The sequence below is a fragment of the Eutrigla gurnardus genome (genome assembly GCF_963514095.1).
Source record: "Eutrigla gurnardus genome assembly, chromosome: 1".
NCBI lineage: Eukaryota > Metazoa > Chordata > Actinopteri > Perciformes > Triglidae > Eutrigla > Eutrigla gurnardus.
Window position 1 is genome coordinate 7,669,454 of NC_139915.1, and position 15,421 is coordinate 7,684,874.

The following is a 15,421-nucleotide window of genomic DNA, read 5'->3' on the forward strand; positions in this document are numbered from 1 at the left end:
GTTGATTCTCTCTTAATTGCTTGAACCTTGTCAAAGTCACGGGATGCTGCAGCTCATCCCAGAATTCATTGGGACGAATGTTTTCAGTCCATCCGGGGGGGTCAAACTCAGACAATCTCAGTCATCCAGGCCCCCTGTTGTACAGCTGTTGGAGTAAACAGGAGCAGCATTAGAAAACATACTAACACCATGTCAGCTATACACATGACACCGCTAATGACTGAGCCACCGTGGTAGACTCATTAACGATGTAGTGAAATCAGTAAGCACACATCGCTGTGATCAGCAGGCGTCTCGCCCTCCTTGTGAGGCTCCTCGTGAGATCATCGCAATGATAATCCCGAGTTTAGTGGTCTCAGGTCTTATGATGAGCCTGAGGTTTATCTTTGTGTGTGTCTCTCGTGACTCTCAGAAGCCATCAGGATATCTCGGTTGGGCAATGTTGTCTGTTTTCCATTTAAGGTTTATTGTTTTCTTTTTTTCCCCCCCAGATTTTGGCACGTTTTTGAACTCGTAGGAATGTCTGTCGTGTGCGTGATGTCTTCCAGAATTTGAGGCATTTAGAAGAGGACAAAAAGGCGGCTAATAAATAGTGAGCTGGCTGAGGGATGCTCTTATAAAGGAGGAGATGGGCCTTCGCTCCCCTCCAGCATTGTTCATTTGATTTACTCATGCACACGAGATTGGTTTTGATTGCACATAAGTTTTGATGCGGCGCAAATGTTCAAAAAGCCCATCAATTATTGATTAGAACAGATTTGTTTGGCGTCGGCATCACCGTTAAATTTCTGAATGATCTCGTTAATTTCTCTCCCTGCCAAATCCTCTCAGAATACCAGGCTAATTGTTTCCCTGTGTTTCCCTTCGCTGGAGGCCTCAGATGACTCGTGTCACTCTGCCCGCTGTGACTTCACATCCTTTCACATGTGGAAGGCAGTCGCCAATCACATTCCAGTTCAGTCAGCTTTCTTTGGAGCTCAAAAAAAAAAAGAAAATGCAACCATGTTCGAGAAATGTGTGTCAGCGTTCAAAAAGTCACTTCGGAGAATCAATACTGTAGTAGTTTATGCTGTTCCCAATCAGCTTCCCTCCTCAGCTTGTTTGTTTGAATCGGACCATAATTACACAAACATTCCACCGTTTGCACAACGAGGCACATTTTTCCAAAAAGCATCACAGGCGGAAGGATTTAGGGCAAATTGTCACATCAAAGACAGAACATGACCAAAAATAGCCCAGTTGTTAAATGTTATGAGGTTTCTTAAGGGCCTACTAACAGACTTCTCATTGCCCAACACCAGCTGGTCCCTTGGCTGCATTGAAGAACTCTTTTGGTAATGGTGTCCTTGTAAGTCATCTGGGGACTGGCTAGCTGTTAGAAAGGGCTACACGCTTTGTGTTTCACACACTCCATGCATAAAGTTTGTATTCAGTCTGCAGGACAAAGTAAGCAGACCAGCAGCCGTCAACCTACCTTCCTTCTAATGGCCAGCAGGGGGCGACTCTGCAGAAAGAAGTCTGATGGTATAGAGTAGAAGATGACCCTACTTCCTACTTAACCTATTAGCTCAGTAAACACTGTAAACATGAGTTTATGGTCCCAGCATGATGTTCGTGGAATTATTTAATGTAAAATAGAGGGCTATGAGTGTTTTATTACAAATTGTTCCAGAGAATGTATCGGATATTTATGAAGTATTTATTTATATGCAAACATTTATCGTATTTCATCTCACTCATTTTGAGTGTTTTTGCTGTGTTTGCTCTCTCAATCAAATGTAACAAGATAATAATATTTGTTGGAGGCATTATTAGAAACACTGGAAATCCAATTCAATTTTGATTCATTTAATAACTGATTTCAATAGGAACCCTTTCCCTGAACTGGAGCATCAGTGTTTTTAGTTTAGTACTTGACTTCAAACTTAAAAATGAATAAACAACAGGGATTTATTTAATCACTGCATAATCAAACGTATTTTTGCATCGCTGTGGGAAATACTCGAAGTAAACAGGACATGATGCTGTCTTGCTGCCGTCTTAACAGGCTCTCCAGGTGTTTTCCCTTTGTCAAGTGTTCATGCATCGCAGTTGTACTGCTGTGATAAGCCACTTTTACACTGCTTAAGTATTAAAAACATGAATACATGGAGAGAATATGAATTCTGGTTTTAAATTAGACACTTGTTTTAGTCTCTTTTTTAAAACCTTTTAGCACTTTACAGCTTGCAGTTATTGAGGTTTTGGCGCGTGCCAAAAACACACTTGTCCAAGACACGTGTACGCCTTATGTTTATAAATACAATATTATGAAGACTTTTGAATTTGATAAACCACTTATTTTGTCAGCCTTGTGTTAAGTATCACACTATGCTATATTTGGCCTCGTACGACATCACGTTCCTGCAAAAAACCTTCTCCGATTTCGGTGTATGGCGCTGAGGATCTACTGGAAACGTAAGGGAGTATTAACAGTCTTTACTCTCAGCTTTATCTACTCAATCAGAGTCCAGGGAGATTTCAGACAGGCGGCGGAGGAATGTATTATGTCTAATAATTGAACCAAATCCTAAGAATAATGGTGAAATGTGACCCCCTTCTGAACAAGATATTTTGATCCCATACTCCTTGGTCCCGAGATACTGAAGCACTTATGGCATGTTTTCACTGCCTGGAGAAATATACCAGATTGTGATAAGGGCTTTAGTTAGGAATGAGCACAGAGAGCTTTGGAGTATTAGAGCTCTGATGGGGCATATGAATCCGCCGTAGAGACAATTAGAACCAGATTGTTCTGTTGCTCCTACGAGGAGTTTGTCGTGATTATGGGCAGAAGGTAGATATTTCTGGTGATATATTTACCCACAATAACGCAAACCGTACATGAGCATTATTTATCTACGATAAAGAATATTGTTTTGGCTGTAAATGATATGTCTTGCTGATCATCGTAATTAATAAACAGTGTGCATTTGTCAGCATTTCTGCTGTCTCTTACGTCTCTGATGTTCGCTGTGTGAGTTGTGACTCTCGGATGGAGAGCAGCCATCATCCTGTCTCTTTGTCGGTGAGATCCTTTATCAACCCTGTCGTCATTTCAGAAGATCTGTGTTGTTCATTGATGGCTCCAGTGGGATGAGCAGCTGTGCTGGATCGGGGAAAGGAGATAATGGAAAGTCCAAACTTTGAATGTGTGCATCCTATCTGAAGATAAAAGGAGTGTTTCTTAAGATTTTTGGGGGGTTTGATGCTCTTTGAGTACAATCACCTTCTTCCATTTCTACTTTCAAGCCGATTTCATGACTCACCCCTTAAGTGAAAATGGAAAATGTTGGGCGAAGTTGGGCGTCCATTCGTAAAACTTGTACACAAGTTGTTTCATCCACCATCACTTCTCGCTGGCGAATGAGCAAACAACTGCCAGACGTGAGTTTGCAGCGCGTGATGTATTCACAAGTTCAACTAGGAGCTCGGCAGTGCTGGCGTGCTCCACAGTACATTTCATGGTCTGATGTCCATGGCACTGTGTTGAACTCTTCAACTGGAATAGCTTTTTTTGTTTTTTTTAATGTTTCAGGGATCAAAGAATATTGAGGCTGATGGAGACGAAGATGAAGAGGCAGAGGAGGATGGCCTGATCCAGCCGGCTCAAGTGTTTGCACCAAAAAGTCTCATTCTCGTGTCCAGGCTGGATTATCCCGAAATATTCCGGGTAATGAGAAACCATATGATTAAATCTTGATGAAAAAATATTTTTCTGCGTTGTTCAGAAGGATTTTTTTTGTCAATTCAACGCTTTCATCTTGCAATTTGGAGATGACACTGATCTGCTCCGTGCTGTCTGTAAAGTAGGCCTGAGCATGGAATTCAGTAAAGTGAATGAGACATAAGCACCTCTGATCTCTTTATCACAGACGGAGTAAATCACCGGCTCTCCAGACACACGGGCAGCCTTGATATTCATGTTAATAGCTTCTTCAGTTCCTACATGCCTTGAGGTGCTATCAGAATGAAATGCCATCAAATATGTCATGAAAGCGGTCATATTGATGTCCTCTGTGTGTGTCCATGTGTTGTCCTTCCAGGGTTGCTTGGGTCTGATCTACACGGTGCACATCGATAACCTGAATTTCCCTTTAGAGGGTCTGGTGGCCAACCTCTTCACATTCCAGGTCCCTGTTGCTGGTGGATCCCAGGTAAGCCTTCACTGAAGCGAGGCGGGCTACTGGAGTCTGCGAGACATCTATCTCACTGCTGGTGGCCCCCCGTTTCCCTACAGGGGGCCACAGATCCAGAGCACTTGAAAGGTTTAATGTCAGCCACTTTCGACTGCGAAGCAGGGATTGTTTGTGGAGCTAATGGCCGAGGCCCAGTGGTGCAGCTTCTAAAGTGATTTACGTTTGCTGTGCAGCCAATCAAGAATGCTATGTTCAGATGGTGCCAGCGATTGCTGTCCAGCCGCAGGCAGTATTTCTGATACATATTTTCCATCATGTTACGCGGAGCAAAATGCCTCAGTCTAGACTGGGACAACAGAAAGCACGGCTCTGAAATTGTGTTTTGAACAGTTTAGAGGAATATATATTCAAGATTTATTACATAGCTTTAAAAACAAAATAAATGTTGCTCCATTTTGGTGGTTAATGATCAGAAGGTGAGGCTATACATACAGTGAACCAGGCATACACCATTGGGGAAAAAAACAAATGAAATGTAGTTTTCCAACTGCCACTGGGGGAAGATCCTCATCACTCAGGTAAAAATCAGACTCCCCTTTTGATCGATGGCTACTGTGCTGTAAGAGGGAAGATTTTGGCTGGTTCCCGAGGCAGAACCTCAGCAGTGAAACAGACTCATTACAGCACCTAGTTAAACATCTAGGTATGTCAAGAATCATCTGAGAGGACACCCTACCATACCTTTCATTCTTCACTTGACTGTTACACTTCACTTTTATTATCTACTACGTCTTAAAGGTCAACCCCAGTGTACACACTGGAATATCTTTATATATACATTTATTTAATATAAGAATCTTTGATATTCCTTCCAGCTGTGTGCTGCACCACTTGTATTTTGGTGAACATGTAATTGAGGGTTTTTTTGTTTTTTTTTGCTCAATGACAAGCAATGAAATGGCTAATTCGGTCCTGCGGCTGCAGTGTCTCTCTCCTTTATTTGATACGGCCACAGTACACTCAACTATAAATCTTAATGGATGACTGTCAGCTGTGTTGCTGCTCGGCCTTGAAGAAGTGGTGGCCGTAAACATTTACCATGACTGTTTTCTGACCTCTGCTGTTATTTTTTCTTCCCTGTACAGAAGCTGTTTAGCCTGGGAGCGGGAGACCGGCAGCTCATCCAGACGCCTCTGAACGACACGTTGCCCGTCACGTGCAAAAGTGTCGCCCTGCTCTTCCAGCAGCTGGGTGGGTGCAGGCACTCTGATAACTACTTACTAGCTTTCATGGGACAGGAAGAGACTTAATTAGTCACGACATGACTGGTCGGTGACTGTAAAACTGCCTCTCTGCCGCGTCATTTCGTTGTTATGAGCTTGGATCCCGCTAAAGCGCGTGAATAAACAGTCGTTTCCTGCTGCGGGTCGTCACGTCTGCATGAAAGCCTTTTTGTGTCGTTGGCTGTTGTAATTTGACAGTTCTCACACCTAACCTACTGGCATCATCGTCTTAAATTAAGCGGTTTAATGCGTGTGTGAAATAGTTCACAGTCTTGATCCTTTCACATTGTGTAGAGGCTCCGTTCTACTTTGCCAGTCACATGCTGCTATACTGTTGCGCTGTAGGACTTTTTCAATCAGAAGTCTTTAGCAATGAGCCATTAAGAACGTGGATTAATTCTGAACTAAATGTGTCTGAGGCAAGCTTACGTGCTTTCTGCTTTGTCCCATCAGGGTTTCTTTGATTTTTCTCGAGGGGCCAGAGCGATCACATGATCAAGATTTGATTCAGTTTGCTGCTTTCACGTTGCCATGTTTACTCAATGTGTTAGTGCTTGAAACTGTAAATGATTTGCACAGGGAATACATGCCCTATTGACCATGACTTATGACTTATGGTGTTCGGAGAGTGCACCTATCACTTTCCTCAGCCTTTGAAAAATGATGGTTGGCCATAAATCATGAACTGAGCTATTGCGCGTGATATTTTGGGATTTCCAGGTCATTTCAGACGACTAAGGTTTACTTCACGTTTTTGCAACTCTAGGCGTACATCTGTTAGAGAGTGGAATGAAATATAATTCACCTGAAATTTGTAATGGAAAGTTGGCCCTCATTTGTCCTCATTTGATTAGAAGAATGTGATTCAAAACAGAGTGGATTTTATGTCCTGAGTGTATTAACACCATCCTCTGTTTGTTTGGACGCGGTGGTGAATGTGCACATGGGGGGTACTTGCACGATACACATGTGATCGGGGTTACGTGGAAGTCATGCATTTGTAGCCAATCTGGATACACAAAACAAAGCCATCTTGACACAAAGAGCCAGCCGTGGCCCGTCGGTCCTCCTAAGCCTGTTTCCGTTAATCAGTTCCGTACATTAGGCAGCGCCACTTGCCCTCGAAGCAGCTCACATTCATGTGAGTTGGAAAGGTCCTCAATGTGTGAGAATAATGCAGTGGAAAACATTAAAACCACAACGTATTCTTTTGACATTTCTGCACGGATTGAACAAACAAGATATAACCTCTTATTTTGTTGAGAGATGTGTTCCCCCCTTTCTAGGTTACGCTATGCTAACCCCCTGGCTTTAAGTCTTATGGTAATCCTAAAACATGACAGTGGTGTCATTCTATTCCTCCGACTCTTGGCAAGGGGAAATGCTGTGTTTAAGATATGTAAATAAAGACTGTTAATGTTGGACCAGAGACATTAAAGGGCTCAGCATATCTTCTGATCTTACCAGGAAATATGTGTCCACTTATCTGTTGTCAGTCCTCCTGGTATTGTAGAGACAAGTAGCAAATTGCTGTAATGTGTTGTTAGCTTTGGCCTTAATGCCACTTTGATTAACGATTGATATAATATTTATTTTGGACTGTTGCAGCGGGTCAAACGTATGTCTGGTTGTCAGCCAGTCGTGGCATATTTAGTGAAAGTGACTGACGTTGGCAGTTAATCATTCTTCCGCCTTTATAACTGGTTTCTCTGCGTGCTGACAGGAAGGTAAATACCTGCTGATCGGCCACACGTAAGCGGAGGGAATGAGTGTGTCCTGTCCACTAATTAATTCATCTTCATATCCATATAAGGATTTGGCAAGCAGCCACACAGAGCAATCATTCTGTGTGCACAGGTCACCCGAGTCACCAGAGAGGAATGTGTGTTAAACATCGCACCGCACAGGAAGTGCGGTCCCCCGGGCCGAGATGAAAAAAAAAAAGTGACCATCGACATGGCCTGTTGTTTGCTGTTTGTTTGTCTCTTCTGTTGTCCGGGGAAGTTGCTGTCACTTTTTATTTAGAGCTCGGAAGTGCGTCGCCGTTTCCATAAGATATACGTAAACACCTGAATCTGAGGTGTGATAATGGAGGACAAGCCCTAATCGTGGGATGAGGCACTCCGTCACGGAGCGTTTTACTTAATTTGCCCTCATTATGTCTATAAAAGATGAAGCGGTTTATTTAGTTTGACGAGCTGATTCACCTTGTTGTTGAGGCTCGTGTTTGGTTTCCTGTTTATCAGTGAAGTCTTTCACTCGGCAGGCAAACATCCAGAGCCAGCGCCCCCAGCAGCGCTGATATGTCTGCCAGTGTTCCTCTCTCTTTATCACTTCAATGTGTGATGGATCACTCTGTCAGTGGCTTGATAGGAAACAATAACAGGAACTGTAAACTTAGAATTCTTCCTGATTGTCACGCCGGTATTTGCAATATTATTTATACTGTATGAGAGTCTGTAATTTCCTTTGTTTTCGCAGATGAGTTTTCCTTCGGATTTATATTCAGGGGTTTAACATAAACTGACCCATTTGGCCGGAGACATGAATTGTTTTGTCATCGTGAGCAGGTTTCATAAAAAAAAGAAAAAAAAGATTGTTACATTACAGATTACAGATTGTGTGCAGTGATGCTAACTTGAATTGTTACTCAAGCAGTTGAATGCAAGTTAAGAAATCTGAATAAAGCAGGAGCAAAAGTTATTTTGTTGGAATTTTCCTACTTGTCTACATGTTTTAGCCCCAAGCTGTGGAAAACTCAAAGGCTGTGCGGTGCTCGGCTACCAAAAAACACTACAGAGGCTTTATTTGCAGCAGGCTGTTTATTTAATGGATTGATGAGGCTGCGGTGTGTAGAGGAATTTAATGCCCTCCTCTAAAATAAAGTTGCCATTTGAGTCAGGCTTCATCCTCATCTCGTAGCTCGTAACACTGGTTGGTGCTGCAAAGACAGCAATCTCAAACATTGCACTTCAATTTGACAATCAATTTTTACTCAACACCGCCAGGTTTTCGGTTGCAGCAGTCCGTCTCAAAGCTGTTACGGATACGAACAGGACTCCCAGAAGAATATTGTGCGATCCAATCTGTGTTTGAATGTTTGTGAAATCCTCCTCAAATAAATGTTTGTTGAATGATCTGCAACGATGTTGCCGTCACATTGCAACAAGTACCTCATTAGTTTCCTTCTCTGTTGCTTGTTTTTTCGTTTCAGGAATCCAAAATGTTCTCAGCCTGTTTTGTGCGGTTCTGACAGAACACAAGGTTTTGTTCCACTCCACCAGCTACCAGAGGCTCGGGGAGGCGTGTCGCGCCCTGGAAGCCCTCATGTTTCCCCTTAAATACAGGTAGGCAGCAGGGTCGATTCTCATGTGACTTTCCACTAACAACTCAGCTGGTGTCAGGACGTCCACGCCTAGTCGACAGATGATTAACACTGTATTCAGTTCTGGAAACGGGTACATCGACTACAGTACCACAGTACAATTTCCCTTTTTGAGATTGCAAAATTTGACATTGTAAAATAAGTTCCTTCAAGGGATTTCCCAATCCACTTTTCAGAATTCCCACAATTCTCTCGAAGTGAATATTTCTTACTAGTGATTAACTTCCTTCCCTTTTTAGAAATACAAGTATGCAATATCACCTATGTTGTGAAACTCGTTTCGAAACTCAAAGGAAAGTTTCTGGGAAAGTTTTTCTCCTCTATATTTATTCTTTACAAATTAATGCGCAACCACAGCATTGCAGCATTAATCCCTTTGATTCCCTTGATTCATCTAGTGAGACATAACAAACGCAACAGAACAGGTGAATAAACAGCGGCGGTGGCGTCGCATACATGCACCGAGACAATAGGTCTGTTTTTATAGCAGACATTTTGACCTGTCATTGTAGTAAAACAACAGGCATAACCAGTAACGTTAATTATGGCTCTGTTTTTCTGTCAAAATCTCTTCCTTGAAGGCGCCGATTACAATGTTAACGACCCACGTGTTATATGATAAGATAAGAAAATAAAGCAGACCAATTAGATGAAATGTGGTGCCAGTGGACTACTTTTTTGCTGGACAAAGCAATTCACACACATCAAAGGTCATCCGTCAAGTCCAGTATTTTGCCCAAAGACAAGAAAATATGTGTCCAGGATTGAACCTTTAACCCGGCACTTATAACTCCAACCCTGAATCCTATTTTCCCATGTTTTGTGTCTGAGTGACTAGTGGGGAAAACCAAATTTGAAATCGGTCCAGTATAGAGGGATAATGCAGATGGCTGTAATGTAATCTCTATGTATCTATACATCAATGTACCTTCACTAAAAGTGGCTTGTTTTTTCCGCTGACACCGGCCCCGAGTGTCCGACAACATTATGGAAACAGAGAAATGAGACGTTTTTTTCCTTTGCCTTCAGCTTGGTACGATCTGTTTATTGTTGTGTGTTTATCCTTTGGAGAAAGTCTCGTTCTGATGTCTCACGTTGACTCCACATCGTCTAAATCAGCTTTATATGCAGCGGTGACACATATGACAGATAAAGCCCCAGTATCTCAGTATTTGTCCACGGTGTACATCGTTGTCTTCGTCTGCTGTGCAGTGACAGCACAAGCAAACTTGCTTTGCCACAGTATAACAAAAAATCACAAAACAGATTGTACCATTCAGTAGTAATATGCAAATCTTAGTCTTGATCATTCATTCATCCTGTAACACCAGATATCATCTGCAATTTGATTTGCCATCATATAGAGGAATGGTTTAAATTGTGTTCTTAAAGGCTGTTTTACATTAGTAGCACAAATGTATGAGGTCACCTGACTGTTGTGGTGAAATAAACTAGAAACCCCCTAGCTGTTTGGCATTTAGTCATTATTACTCTCTTTGTCAGCATTTTGTTTTCCTATGAAAACTGTCAGTATTTCGGTCATCCATGTCCATATGTGATGGCCCTATTTCTGGTAGATGACAATGTAAGGCATAGGTTGTTTAGGGCATCATTGCAACACGTATGAACATCATGTGAGTTCCATGGACGACTTTTATCTTTACTACCGTCTTATCTTTTAAAGTAATTTTAGCCACCTGAGTTTCACTTTCACTCAAATACAGATACGTGTATTTTAGGCTCTCCGCTGCCCACTCACTTCTCAGTACTTCCCCATCTGTCCTCCGAGTCTCAGTGTAGTTCCGGTATATTCACTCTTCTGTCCTCCCTGTGTGCAGTTACCCGTACATCCCCATTCTGCCTTCGCGCCTGCTGGAGGTGTTGAGCTCACCCACTCCCTTCATCATCGGAGTGCACTCCATGTTTCAGACTGAAATCCAAGATCTGGTGAGTGCAGATGTGTCACGGCAACCTCCTTGGGGATTGTTGCCGATGAAAATATGTTTTATTTATAAATGAAGAAGTGCACCTGGGTGTACTCTCTATCTTTCAGCCCCCCCAGCTCTCTCTCCCTGAGTCAGTAATAATTCAATCGTAATGATAATAATTAAAAAACAACCATTTTGAAGATGCGTTGTGATATTTTAGGACTTTCCACTGAGCAGGATTGTTTTAATAACAACAAAAAAACGCCCTTTGGTTTCAGGAAGCGTTAATACACATGGATTAAGTAATCCGCCCTTCAACGAGATGTTTATTTAACTGGTTTCGGCTGAACCTCGTTAGGCATATGTGTCATTACTCCCAGTACTCCCCTCCAGTTGCTATAAAACCACCTGACCCGTGTCTGCTTTATGTGTGTATTACCAGTTGGATGTGATTATTGCTGACCTGGATGGAGGCACAATAAAGATTCCCGAGTGCATCCACCTGTCCCTGCTCCCTGAACCTCTGCTACACCAAACACAGACCTCCCTGTCCCTGGTAAACACACACACACACACACACATACATACACACACACACACACACACACACACACACACACACACACACACACACACACACACACATACATACACACACACACACACACACACACACACACACACACACACACACACGTACATACACATACACATACACATACACATCACAATATGATGACCTTTGAAGTGAGAAAGCAAAAAAGTATTTATTCATGAAAGCATTTTTTAATGAAGAAAAGTCCATCATCTGGAGGTCTAATTATTCTGCGTAGGTTTTGCACCCTGATCTGGAGATCGCAGACAACGCGTTCCCTCCTCCTCGCACGGCGGCCTCCAACCTCAAGTTGTTGGTAAGTCAGCATCGCTATCACTCGGCCTCCTTTCATTCGTGATCCCCCCCCCCCCCCCCCCCCCGGTTAAGAAACAGTCTCTTATCATCCAAAAGGTTAGCGTCGGAGTGAGGGCAGCCCATTATCCTCTAGATGAATAACACGTCTGTTGCATAATTAACTTATCAGACTGCATAGTTGTTTGATGAGTCGTGATTGTGTGTGTGTGTGTGTGTGTTCCAGGACAAGGAGGTGAGGGCTGTCTTCCTCAGGTTGTTTGCACAACTCTTCCAGGGCTATAGGTCTTGCCTGCAGCTCATACGCATCCACTCTGAGCCCGTTATTCACTTTCACAAGGTAAGATAACAGCATCATGGAATTCCCAATGCTGAAATTAAAATGTTTGCAAAAAAAAAAAAAAAACCTTATGTTCCAATCCGTGAACTTTGATTAAACTCCTTTGGCGATTGCGGCAAACATATTGTTCTTTTTTCTATCTGGCAAGAATGTTTTAGCCGGAATGAGGCTAGGATTACGTGTAAGGACCCGACAAGATAAACCTGTCAGGGGTGTATAATGTGTGTGTGGATTTGTGAGTGTCCTTGTTGTTTTAAATGTGTTCCGTGATGCTCTCCTTTTGTTTATGCAAGCGCCGGACAGAGTCCCGTAACCTTGGGCAAAGCCCGGCAATGAGCCATATGAAACATATTAGGTTTACATTTTTGTTTTGTGCTGGGTTTTTTTTGTTTGTTCGTGTCCCTGGTGTCTCCGTGGTAACGGCTCAGCACATCATCCTCAAAGTACCCCACATGGATCACATTATAAACAAACGCTAAGCTTATTCGCCTGGAATTGCTGAGTGGGGGTGGAAGGCTCGGGTGAACAGTGTTTCATCTTTCCTACCCACAAACACAAATAATTATGTAGAAAGCAAATAAAATGTATTTGCGCGTAATAATTTATCACTCGATTTACTTCCCTTTTTGTACATGCTGAAGAAGTTATCCCTGATTTGAACAATATAAGATGCTGCTCTCAGGCCCCCTTGAAGAGATATTTTTGAACATTTAGCAATCTTATTCTAAAAATGGCTGCGATCACTTGTTTTTTTTTTTTTCATTCCGCAGCATATCCATATGAACAAGTTTACATTGCTACCATCTGTGTGGGGATTGTAACTAACGATCTAATTCTGACATTATCCAGACTGCCTTCCTGGGCCAGCGAGGCCTCATTGAGAATGATTTTCTGACCAAGGTTTTGGATGGCATGGCCTTCGCTGGCTTCGTCTCAGAGAGAGGTCCGCCTTACCGCGCCTGCGATCTCTTTGATGAGGTACTGTACCATGATGCTCCACTTACAGCTGAACTTTAGCCTTCCCTTTTTAGCTGTAAGCGGAGAAGTCCATACACAAGCATTTTTTACATTAAAGTGATTATACAAGCATTTCTAATGTGGACCGGTGACGTACGGATGAAACTATGTTAGTTATGATAGCGACCTAGTTACGCTGCAGCAGCACTATGTTCCGCTAGACGATCGAGTCATTAATAGTTTGTATTACTGTTTTGTTGTGTGTTTTGTAGCTGGTGGCCTTAGATACTGACGGCTTCAAGGAAGAGGAGCTCAGCCCTGCCAAGCTGCAGAAGCATATCAGGGTGTTCTCTGAGCAGCTATACCGAAATGTAAGACTTCATGCAAATAATGACATCTCTTCTGCTGTATTTGTGTCGCACCGTGTATGCGGATGTCTGAATTTTAGCATGCTCTGCGTGTTTTGCTGTGTATCCACTGGACATACAGCTGTATATGCTATTAATACATGTGCTTCTCTGGCGGGTGACCTATAGGAGAACCCGAACCCCCACATGGCGTTCCAGAAAGTGCCTCGGCCGTCGGAGGGGTCCCACCTGCGGGTGCACCAGGTGCCCTTCCCCCTGCTGAATGATGAAAAGGTGGAAAAGATGCTGCAGGAGGGCGTGGCCAAACACAGCAACACACCTCCTTCAACACGAACTGAGAGGAAGTGTGTCGTACCTGCCGGACCGCCCGTCTGTACGTCCACCTTTTGAGCCGCAGTAATGTACAATGCACACTGTTGTGATAAGGCTTTACGTACCTGCAGTGTTTTCTTTGCGTTAAATCTCTCTCGCAGCGATGGCTTTACCATAACAAGGTTTCTGCCAAATACATCTCTGACTTGTGACAAACCTCTGATGTTTGGAGCAGCTGTAGCGTTAACCTGTTCCCTCCTTCTGTGTTCCAGTGTCCATAATGGGCAAGATCGTCTCCGTGTTCAACAGCGCCCGCAGGCTGGAGGTGGTGCGCGGCTGCATTTCCTTCGTCTTCGACAACAAGACCCTGGAGACCGAGAAGGTGATGCACAGCGTCTTTCAGCGGGGGAGCTCATCAACCTTTACACGAGCTCGTTATTTGAAGGCATCTTCCGTGTCACACCCGCCCCAGCCGGCCATTATGGAGCTGCGGATCTCTCCTCGCCTCCCTCATCCTCATATTTCCCTGCTGCCATGCAGACACAGAAATAGATAGGGCCTGTCATCAGACACTCTGAATCCCCGACGATATCTCGCTAAGTTTGCCAGGCCAAGACTTGTTGTTTTAACACAGAGGTTAATGAGTTCCTGTCACTTGTGTTTCGACTCCAAAAGCATCCCAAAGAGGTCCCCCCCCCCATGTTTGGTATTCTACCCAATATGCCTCCAATGTGTTGAAAATGGAATGATTCCAGTTCCTTTATTTTCATCTCACTGGTATCATATAGGGGTTATATAACACAGGCTTGCACCTCTGTGCAAATGTAAGAATGCATAGCATGTATCCTCTGAAGCCCCCATGAGCCTGTAAATCCTTCGCTGCCAAAATACCACTTACCATCAGCAGCCCGAAGTAGTTGTAAGTACTATTAGTACTGTTGCTCTAAGCAGTGGCTGGATGGATACAAGCAGAGTACTCTTCTTTAATAAGTATATTGAAAAACATAAAGACTATCTCTAATTAACTTCTCTTGTCAGGTCAGCCACTTTATTCAGAGGTTATTTGTTCTTTTCTAAACCCCTCCTTGTCCACCTTCCTCTGGACAGGCGCTGCCGGCTGCGCTGCGAGCACTGAAAGGCAAAGCAGCTCGCCTGTGTCTGACTGAGGAACTGAGTCTTCACGTCCAGCAGAACCGCGCCATACTGGACCACCAACAGTTCGATTACATCATCCGCATGATGAACTGTGCCCTCCAGGTAAGTCAGGCGGCGGAAAGTCACAGACCCTTCCTTCTGTATCCATACTGAGTGCAGCCATGGCGGTGTATTGCTATTATTTTAGAACGTCAACAAACAAGGTTTCAAATAACAATACATTTTAAGATGTTGCCTAGGGCTCTAGAAATATATATAAACATATACTTTAAAAACTTGTTGTCCAGTGTGCTTACCCAACATAATATATTTAGAAAACAAATCCGACTGTGAATATGAATATTGTTGAATCATTTAGCTAGCAGACCACAGTAAATGTTAAGCAGATGTCTTACTCTTAGGATTGCTCAACAGATCTGACCCAAAATAAAAAAGTGATGGTTAAAACCATCCAAACCAGATATCAACCAAAGCATTATCTCCAACCAAAGCCAAAGGTTGCTTTACAGTAGTACATACTTATCTGGTTCGTATGTGGTTGAATGTTTTAGCAGTGTACTCCAAATCCTCAGCAGATGCACTATTTTATGAGTTGTAACTGGTTGTAG

The 15,421-nt window shown here is 43.1% G+C and overlaps 1 protein-coding gene across 2 annotated transcripts in view; it reads left to right on the plus strand.

Moving 5' to 3' along the window:
* sbf2 (SET binding factor 2) overlaps nt 1–15,421 on the plus strand; it is an 80,352-nt gene that overhangs the window by 31,258 nt on the left and 33,673 nt on the right. For both annotated transcript variants that reach the window (XM_084015702.1, XM_084015703.1), the window contains exons 4-16: nt 3,578–3,712; nt 4,086–4,196; nt 5,324–5,429; nt 8,676–8,808; nt 10,685–10,793; nt 11,217–11,330; nt 11,608–11,685; nt 11,908–12,021; nt 12,871–12,999; nt 13,251–13,349; nt 13,515–13,719; nt 13,931–14,040; nt 14,766–14,915. In XM_084015702.1, the coding sequence (XP_083871828.1) occupies nt 3,578–3,712; nt 4,086–4,196; nt 5,324–5,429; nt 8,676–8,808; nt 10,685–10,793; nt 11,217–11,330; nt 11,608–11,685; nt 11,908–12,021; nt 12,871–12,999; nt 13,251–13,349; nt 13,515–13,719; nt 13,931–14,040; nt 14,766–14,915 (1,593 nt within the window). The remainder of the gene's footprint in view (nt 1–3,577; nt 3,713–4,085; nt 4,197–5,323; nt 5,430–8,675; nt 8,809–10,684; nt 10,794–11,216; nt 11,331–11,607; nt 11,686–11,907; nt 12,022–12,870; nt 13,000–13,250; nt 13,350–13,514; nt 13,720–13,930; nt 14,041–14,765; nt 14,916–15,421) is intronic.